We start from the raw sequence: 9,555 nt of genomic DNA, 5'->3' as shown, positions 1-9,555 counted from the left end.
GAGCAGCGCGGACCCAAAGGCCACCCCGCACCGGCGGGGCTGGCAGGAGGCTGTCCCCCATGACCGCCTCCAAACAACGTTATTTTGTTTTTCCCCACCGGCGTGACATCTGCCAGAGGTGGCTTTTTTCCCGGCTGGCGGTGGCCTCCGGAGCGTGAGCGGCGTGGAGCTCGCCATTCCCACCGCCCTGGATGCGGGGCTGACCACTCCCCCTCCCTTTGAATAGGCGGCCCTGCTGCAAACACTATGGTATTTCCATCCTCTCCAGCTCCGGCGCAGAGGATAGCACCAGGTAGTTGGAAAGAGATCGGAGACAAGTGTGGGAAGCCGTGGAGGACATAAGCTTTTCCCCTGGTCTTTCAGCTAAGTAGTAAGTGGTGGTGGGGAGAGAGTTGCTTTAAACTCTTTTGCGGGTTGTAGGTACCTGTGTTCATTTTCAGGACATCTAAGATTTGTTTTGCCGGTGATTTACTTTTACTCTCTCCATTTCCAGTTTCACCCAGTAACTGATTCATATGCTTGCTAAGAGTACTGCAGGATCTTATATAAATGTCTGAGCTGATGTTTCCCTTTAAAAATCCCTTTTTTTTATATGGAGTGTATAAAGTTTACATGTATGTTTAGGGGAACATTATTGTTTTCCTCATCTAGGTAGAAGGCTGCGCCTTGGCATTATTACAGTGGATTAAACTTGCAGTTCCTTTTACGTTTTGAGTTGCATTTTGGTTTGGATGGGGGTTGGTTTGTTTTTCTTGCGAGGCAGGGGGAGAAGCGAAGTGCCCGGGGTCAGATGCTCACTCGACTCCCTCTAGCCCTGCGCACAGACAGACAGACAGACAGACAAGGAGCGGACCCCCTCAGACCGGGGCTGATTCCTGTCTTTGGAGGGATGCTTGTAAGGGGTTCGCTGCCGCACCTCCGCATGTTTTCAGTGGCAATGCCATCCCCCAAAGAGCAGAAAGTGCCACAGGTGCCAGCGTTTGCTTTTGGGAGGAATCGGAGCCCCGAGTGTGACGGCCGCAGCGCCGTGCTGCCGTGCCGCCGCCGTTCCTTGGGAAGGGCACAATCCTGCACCCCTCACCCAGCCAAAAAGGGCCAGCGGGAGTTACGAGTCCCTGAGGAGCAGAGCCAAGGCCTTCCCCCTTCCCATTAGTCTCTAAATCATTGCTTTGCATGTGGCCACTCATTTGGTATTACAGTTACCATCAACTTCCCATCCTGCGCTGTCAACTGACACCTTTGGGGGCTGTGGGCTGGGTCCGGAGCGGTTTCCTGCTCACGGGCTATTCACGCTGCCTCTAATTCGGCTGTTTTTTTAAGTTCACCCCTGCGTGTCGTGTAAATAATTTTCTGGCAAGGCAGACTTTTTGGGCTACCCAGACATTTTCGCCTTGGGCAGCAGGGAATGGCAGTGCTCACCCAGCGGCTGGGGTTTCTGTGCAAGTTGGCCGTGCATTTTATGCATGCAGCACGGGGATGTGTGTGTGTGTCCCTTGTCCTCAGCTTCACCGCTGAGCTTTCGGGTACCACGTGCCCCTCCAAGTCAGAAAACACCCTCGTGCTATTTTCCTCTTCATACATCTGGCAAGTTGAGGCACAGAGAAACGAAAGGTAACCCAACTTTCTAAAGCGGTTTGGATGGAGAGAGGTGCTTAGTGGGATTTTCAAAGCCCCAGCAGGTCTGGGCAGGCTGGCCCCGAGCGTCCTGCTGGGGGTCATACAGGGAGTCTGGAGCAGACTACAGCTGGGCCTTCAATCCCTAACCAAGAGCCCTTTGCCACGGGGCAGATGGGGCTCTCTGAGACGGGGAACGCACGCTCCTTGCAGGGCCAGATCCTTCCCTGGTGCTGGGGATCCCTCGCTGAACAGCGGGAAACTCATCCAGTTCTTTCCCCTTTTGCTTTGCCCCAGCTGAGGATATGGCCCGTGACGTTGTGCTGCAAGTCTATTATTTCACGGAGGGAAATTCGTGAGTGGAATAACAGATGACCTAATTAACCCCCCCCACCCATTCACATCTTCCTGCAATTGCAAGTGGCTGCTAGGATCCAAGAGAGAGCAACATGATTTAACGGCTACAGCCTCTCTGGTTTAGTAGCCCACCTAAACCCCTCTCCTTGCCATGACCTGCGCTGCCAGCTTGCTCTAGATTTGGTGGTGCTGTGGACGGTGGCATTATTTTAGCTTAATTATAAAATAGCAGCTGAGTAATAGACGAATGAGCAGGGCAAAGGAGAAGGCTGAGGCAGAAAGCAGTTTACTACCAAGCACGAAGCACAAGGGCTCATGGGTGCATGTGTATACGAGACTGGTCCAACCCTCAGCTGTCCTGGCACTATCTCGCGACCGCTGTCATCCATCCCAGCTAGAGTTTGTCCAGCCAAATGGGAAGGCTCTTAAGGTACCATCCTATCTCCTTCAGATCTGACAGCTACTGAGAAAAGAAAGAGCGCAGCGTTAAAGCAGAAAGTGATGTGCTGACAGGCAGCCCCTCCTGCCCCTGCGAGCCGCATCGTTCCCAGAAACAGCGCCGACAACCTTCTTACGGCAATGCTAATCCGACTGCAATCACCACCGTGTAGTTAAGATAGCGGCTCAGGGGCTCAGATACTCGGCCTCTCACCCTCACTTTCTCTGCATGACCTTAGCCAAGTCCTTTAATCTCTCGGAGTATCTCCTGCGGGTGCAGAAGGGCAATTGCTATATTGCTCTATTTACCAGAGCATCATTATTTACTGCCCTGCCCGGCTTCCCTTCAGTAAATCAGGTATTACCTTTGAGAACGCTGCAAAGTTTTAAAATCATAACAAACGTGGGATCCCCTGATATGAAACGGAGACAGGAGGTGGCCGATCTGTTAAAAAGCCTGGCTTGGAAATAGGCAGCAAGAGAAACATGCTCCTTTCTATTGCTTGTATCCCTGCATTAGGGATGCTCCTTTTATTTTAAGCTGGTGCCAGGGTTTGATGAATTGAATGAGGTTTTTAACATGCCAACAGATCAACAAACACTCTTTCCCCTGAGAACTGAATTGGCAGGCAGCCTGGAAAGTGCCAGGATTTCAAGGGTTAAAGCCTTGCGGAAGAATGTCATTTCCATGAGCTATTTTCCCCACCCCCTCAAAGATGATAAATTATTACTTGATGCAAAAATAAAATGGCCATCACTAAGCAGCTTTGGGTCAGGGAGGCTGGTCGTGTTGAAGGTGCTGCTTCTCATTTTTAAAGTCTTCATTCACGTTCTTGAAGTTAGAAATATTTTGATGGGGTTGCTGATGCTGCCCCATCCTCCTGCCTTCCCATCTAACCCCGCGGAAAGGGAATCTTCTTGGCTTGTGGGGATGGAGAAAGGTGCCCGACTACAGTTTTGTAGCTGTCCCAGTCGGGTCACCCTTCAGTGACACCTTTACTGGGTTGCCAGCCCGGGGCTGAGGGATATGGGATGGGCAGAAGCTGAAGTTTCCTACAACTCGGAAACTGGGGAGCAATCTGAGCCCGAGGATTTTGCAAGAGACAGGGGAGACCCGTGCCCAGAGCATTAAACTGGGAAACAGAGATGGGAGCTGCTGGTCTTGACTCTGCCACGGGAAAGCCACCGCGTCTCCCTCCGCTTCCCTTTCCCCATCCTTACAACAATATAATACTTAGACATTGTGTGGGAATATTGTGAAGGGTCTTCATACATCCAATAGACAAAGTTTGCTTTGTTTTAATAGACATTTTTAACTCCTTCCTAACTTCTGCATGGGTGTGTGTCTTAATCATGAGGACAAACAGCTTTTGCCTTTTTAAACTAAGCTTGGTAATGCGTTTAAAAAAAAAATCTCTTGTAAAAGAGGAGGGATGGATGTTGAAATGAAATTAAAATTTTAATTTAGTTTAGAAATGACCCAAGAGTCTAATAGCTTTGGCTGGTACTTGATCAAGTCCCAAAATAAATGCTGTTTCTCCCACACATGTTTTCACAATAAGACAGGAATAATAAGAGCAAACAATAAGACTGAAGTCAAGCTGTTAAGTCATTAAGGATTTTACCAAATGGCTCTGATTCTCTTCTATTTATTAGCAGCTCTCAGCAAGCTGTGGATCTTGATTATCTCGGTGTAAATCTGCAGCGATTTCCTTAATATCGGCCAAGTTACCTGCCACGAAGCGCGCTATCATTGAATTTAGCTCGGCTGCAAGCTCCTGAGCGGTCATTAAAGCTATCTAATGGCATCCAAGGGGAGGAGAGGAACTATTTAGGCTCTTATTAGAGGAAGCTAAAGAGAAGAAAAATATCGCCCAAGCATCAGGGAAACTTGCTGACAGTGAGAGATGTATTGGGCTGTGAAGTAGTTTCCTATGGGAAGTGGTGGAAGTTCTGTTAAAATTAGCCTGGACAAAGCACTCCGGAGCTCCCTTTCTGCTGTCGTCTTGCCTCCTGTTGCTGGCCTTGCAGACCTGTTTTTCCAGAGCACGATGATTTTGTGCACAGAATCTGCTCACCTGCCTTTTTCTAGCAGGGCTTCTCCTCCAGGTCCTTTTCGCAGCCTAAAGCCCGCGTCTCTCTGTCGTTTAACCGTTACCACCCACCAAATCTGCGTCAGGTTGGGGGACTGATTTGACTTGCGTTTAAGTTGGACTTGTCTTGAACAGACAGGGCTGGGGGTGCAAGTGGTTGCTGAGGTTTGCATTGCATTTCTGACCCCCCTTTGTGCTTTTTAACAGTACAGCTTGCAGGGGAAGAGAAACCGAAAAGCAAACTGTCCTCGCTATAAATCTGTTGGAGCTGCTGTCTAGAGATGATAATTCCCCTTTTCCAGTCCAGGGCTCGGGAGGGGGTTGCTGCTGCTGCTTTACAGCTCTGGCAATCTTATCGGTATTCTTTACTGCATGAAGCCTTGTCCTGGGTGTCAGGATGGGTTTAGCGCTTCTCCTGCGACCGAAGCTCATGCTGCTTCGAGCATCAACGTGTGGTACTTTGCTGGAAGGTCCAGCTGGCAACGGCATCCTGAGAATGACGCAAACGACCTTCGGAGAGGCACGAAAGCGGTTCTCGAGAACCAGCGCGACTTAGGTGTCTTGATCAAAGGAAAAAGAAAAAAAAACCAACCCCAACTGCCTACTGCACAAGCTGCAAAGCAGGAAAAGAGCTGCTCATGGGGACTGCTGTTTTAACTGCTGTTTTAACGCCGTAACTCCTTACTCTCGGACACGTGCATGTCATTGAAATAGGTGAATCAGCCCGGAGGTTTCTCCGTCTCCATTTTGCAGTGTCTGTCTTGCTTTGGTACAGTTTGGCAGCACTTTAGAGCAAGAGGGAGATCAGTTCATGTTTACGGGAGACGGCTTACTCTTGTTTAAGGTTAGGATCAGGGGGCAGGTGGATGGACGGATGGACAGACGGATGGACTGGGACTGAGCACCGTGCCCTTCATGCAGAAACGGGCTCCGTGCACCTTCGTTGTTTTCCCCAGCTGCAGGCTGACCCAGCCGCAACGAGATTTAAGCAAACGTGTTTTAACACCTAGTTAGGCAGGCTGGTAGGGTGTGCACAGATGCTGAGATTAGTTAAGGCTTCTTAGGCACAGTAACTTACAACATGTGCGGTTTTGGGTTGCTCTAAGTGCAAAGAGAAACAGGCTCGTTATTCTTTCACCACGTAGGTAGTTTTCAGTTTTGTGAATTAAAAAAGAGAAATTAAAAAAAAAATACTGGTGTTAGAGCAAAAGTTAGTAATAACAAGCAGGAAATGATGATAATAATTTAATACGCATACACAGGCAGGTGTTTCGCATTTGGGCATTAGTCAGAGCGCGGTGGGAGACGCTCTCTGGAGTCCCTGTGTGCCGAGGTGGCGAGTGAGGCACAGCTGAAGCGGGCTCTGCCCCTTGCCCGGGCGGCTGCTGGCCGGCCCCCGCAGCGGCGAAGCCCCTGGCTCCCCGCGCGGGGAAGGAGCGGAGGGGAGAAATCAAAAGGGAGGCCTGCAGAACTCAAAAGGGAGGTATTTCAGAGGAGCCGCTGTGTCCTCAGAGAGGTTAAAGCAGCGGCAGCTCTGCCGTCTCGCAGGCTCTGCCGCGTACCAGCGGGATGCAAATAGCCATTCCCCTTGGCTCCCAGTCGTATCCTGCCTGAGCGAGCCCTTCCGAGCCCCGGCTACTCCCCCTTTACTCTTTCCTCCCAGCACCTTTGAGTCATATTCCCCAAAACACAGAAAGCGCATTCGTCGGCCTCACGTTTTCCGCTGGGCATTTAATGGAGAGGGGGGAGAAACAGCTACATGTTTGAAAGCAGAGCCAGATTGCAGCTCCTCTGCCTCAGCTACACAAATGGGCTAATTGGTGATTAAAAATCGCGCCTAATGAGCAACGCTGGCAGAAGGAGTTGCTCAGAGGAGTGCATCCCGTGCTAGGAATGACAGGTGAAGCTGTGACATGCTCCTGTGGGCTGAGGTGGGTATTTAGGGAGCTGTACATTACCCAGGAATACAAATCTTAGCAATGCAAGGGCGAGCTTTAGCAAGGGAGACGTAAGCTAATGCAGGAAAACAGAAGATGTCTCTTGAAAACAGTGACGTTCTTTGAGAAACAGATTGTTTTCGACGAAACTTTTACAGGAAAGGTGTTGATCTCGACAAACTGGCTTTTTTTTTTGGTTTTTTTTTTTTTTTGTCAAAAGAAAAAAATTGGCAACAATTTCCCACCGATTCTACAGCAAAGGAAATATGACCTCATCTTCCCTCAGAGGAGCTCCATCAGCGTCCAGGTGATAATTCATTCACCATTGTCAGGCTCTCATCAGTTTACACTAATGGATCCCTCTGTTTGCATTGTTGGTACAACACATCTAATCACAATATCTGCTATTAATACAGATATTTTTCCTCTTAACCTTTCCAGCTTAAACTCATTAAGACGATAGTCCGGTCCTAGCTTTGTATGGCTGTGAGAAAGCACACGTTTAGCTGACGCTATCAATTTTTATGCTTTCTGCAGCAGGGCATCTAATGTCCGTCTCCATTTCTGCAGGCACCTCTGAGATGATGAGTTATTATATGGACACAACCATCGGCAACACAGCCCCTTATCCTTTGGCTCGCCCTGGAGTGATGGTAAGAAAGGAGTTTGGGTTGTTTTTCTATCCCTAGCAGTGGGTTTTCTCTTGGGTTGCTGTGACTTTGCCAAGCCGTTCACTGACACGGCTTGGTGTCGGCCGCTGAATCGTTCCAAGGTTTCACGTAGTTCGGAGCAGCGTCCGAACGCTGGGTGTTTACCCGCAGCTTATCTGAACCTCTCGAGCTCGCAAACCTCAACTGGAAACAGGATCGCTGCATCGGATTTCCTGCGCTTGCGTCCGGAGGAGGATTGTTAGGGTAACCATTGTCCCGGCGCCTCCGCTCCCCGTGCTGACCTTCGCCTGCTGGGGACGAGCGCAGCGGGATCAGCACAAAGCAGACCGGGCTTCGGAAAAGGCCCGGGTGGTTTGGCTGGAGCTTTTGGACAACTTCGGTGCTCCCTCTCCCGAGCCAGCTCCTTTCTGTCTGTGCAGCCGATGGGTGGTTAGGTATAATATATATCAGACTGGGATCCTGGGCATGCCCGTGCCGACTGCCAGCAGCTACGGGACAGGTTTGACCGTGCTTCGACCCTTATTTAGAGAAATCACATTAATAGACGCTTGCCCAAAGATATGCTGGCCGGCGTTAAAGATCCCAGACAAGGTCAGATGAAAGCGCTAACTCTGAGCCGAGACACCAGGCTGCAGAGAAAACTTGCTAGAAAGCAACGTTTTCACCAAATTAGGAAGAAAAGACCACTCTGACACATGAAATATTTCTAACACAGCTCGATATTTTGCCATTAAATGGTTCCAAGCATGCGTTTGGCATTTAAATATTGATTGGAAACGAAGCAAAACTATTTCCCTGCAGTGAAATAATAACAACAGCAACAACAACAACAACAACAACAACAACAACAACAATAATAATAATAATAAAGAAAAAAAATGAAAACATCCTGAATTTATTTATATGTATGTACATGTTGTTATCCTCTTATACAGAGATATACACATATATGTACCATATCTATTTTTTGTGGTATGTATGTATATACATGTATGTATGTACAGTAAATATGTATATAAGGTATATACATACATACACACAATAGCTATACATATTTATAATATATATGTATAAAATAGGTATGTATAAAATAAAATGAAAATTATATCCTGGGATTATTTCCATATACCTATATATGCTTGGATATATAATACATATATTTTCTTTATAAAGTATAAATATAACTTTATGTACAATAAAACCAAACGTGTATAATATATAATGACAGTTATAACCTAGGATTACGTACATGTGGGTATATACATGCCTATAGCACACATACAATCAATACATGTATATACATATAATGTATTATGTGTAATCATACAATAATACAGTATATTATGTAATATATATGTAATAATACATAAGTTTATCCAAATATACACGTGTATATACTTCATGTGTGCATACCACATAGGTATATACACATATATGTCCATGGCCACATATATGTCCGGACACATGTATGGCCATACACATATACGTCCGTGGCCACATAAATACACCTAACATAAGTACAAATAACACAAATATAAAGATAGACATAAATATAAACATAATAATGACAAATAATATCAATACAAATAGGAGCATGAGCATAAACACGAGGGCTTGCCGCAGCTCCCACCAGCGTGGGGCCGGGCTCCCCCGTAGTGCCAGGGCTGCCACCCAGGCAGGGCTGTGGCCTCTCCGCCCCCTCACAAGCCCCCCACATTTTTGGGGGGGAATACGGGGGTTCTGCCTCACGCTGCCAAAAACCACCACTTCCACCTGGGGGGGCTGAACCGAGCCCCCTCTCATGGCGGTGCCCTCCCACAGCCGGCCCTGAGGAAAGCCCCTCCCCGCCGCCATCTTGCTGAGCACAGCCTCACTGCAGGCCTTCAGGTTTTTTCCTCATGTTTGTCTAAAAAAGGGCCTTCCCGGCCTCGTCATGATGCCCCTCAGCCAGGTGAGTTTGGATGACGGTGCTTCTTCTGAGCAAACGCGGGGCTTCGCGCCTGATCTGCGGGGGGAAAGGTGCGCTGCCACCTTGCAGAGGGTGGGCATTTCGGGGTCCCGCTCCCCTGACGCTTGTCCCTCTCCTGCTCCCAGAAGCAAGGTGCCGCCGGCCCCTGCGAGGATCCCTGGGTGACCTGCGGCTTTCAGTCCGCCTGCTGCCAGCCGAGGACGTGCTGCCCGCTCTGGGACGAGCCTGCCACCCAAGAAGTGCCCACCGGCCTGGAGCACTACAGCACGGGTAGGACACCATTGTGGGGGTGGGTTCGCGAACCGGGATGGCGCCTTTCCCTCCCGTGCCGTGGGGCTTGGCTCGGGTGCGAAGATGAGCCTTAAAGCCCCGCTATTTGTTGTCTGGTGTGTCCCCCTTGTCTCCTTCCTCCTATATTTGCTTTCTGCCCCAATCCTGACTTACTTAATTTATTGGGGCGTTTTGCCCTTAACACA

The 9,555-nt window shown here is 48.9% G+C and overlaps 1 protein-coding gene across 1 annotated transcript in view; it reads left to right on the top strand.

Annotated features, from left to right (window-relative positions):
* Nucleotides 1-277: 277 nt before the first annotated feature.
* ETS1 (ETS proto-oncogene 1, transcription factor) overlaps nucleotides 278-9,555 on the top strand; it is a 77,710-nt gene continuing 68,432 nt past the window's right edge. Inside the window, exons 1-3 of the mRNA XM_082330661.1 lie at nucleotides 278-370; nucleotides 7,010-7,092; nucleotides 9,205-9,349. Coding sequence (XP_082186787.1) covers nucleotides 7,021-7,092; nucleotides 9,205-9,349 — 217 coding nt within the window. The 5' untranslated portion in view covers nucleotides 278-370; nucleotides 7,010-7,020. The remainder of the gene's footprint in view (nucleotides 371-7,009; nucleotides 7,093-9,204; nucleotides 9,350-9,555) is intronic.

The sequence above is a fragment of the Platalea leucorodia genome (assembly GCF_965183815.1).
Source record: "Platalea leucorodia genome assembly, chromosome: 20".
NCBI lineage: Eukaryota > Metazoa > Chordata > Aves > Pelecaniformes > Threskiornithidae > Platalea > Platalea leucorodia.
The sequence above is the reverse complement of the archived record's forward strand: the minus strand, read 5'-3'. Positions and strand labels throughout refer to the sequence as shown.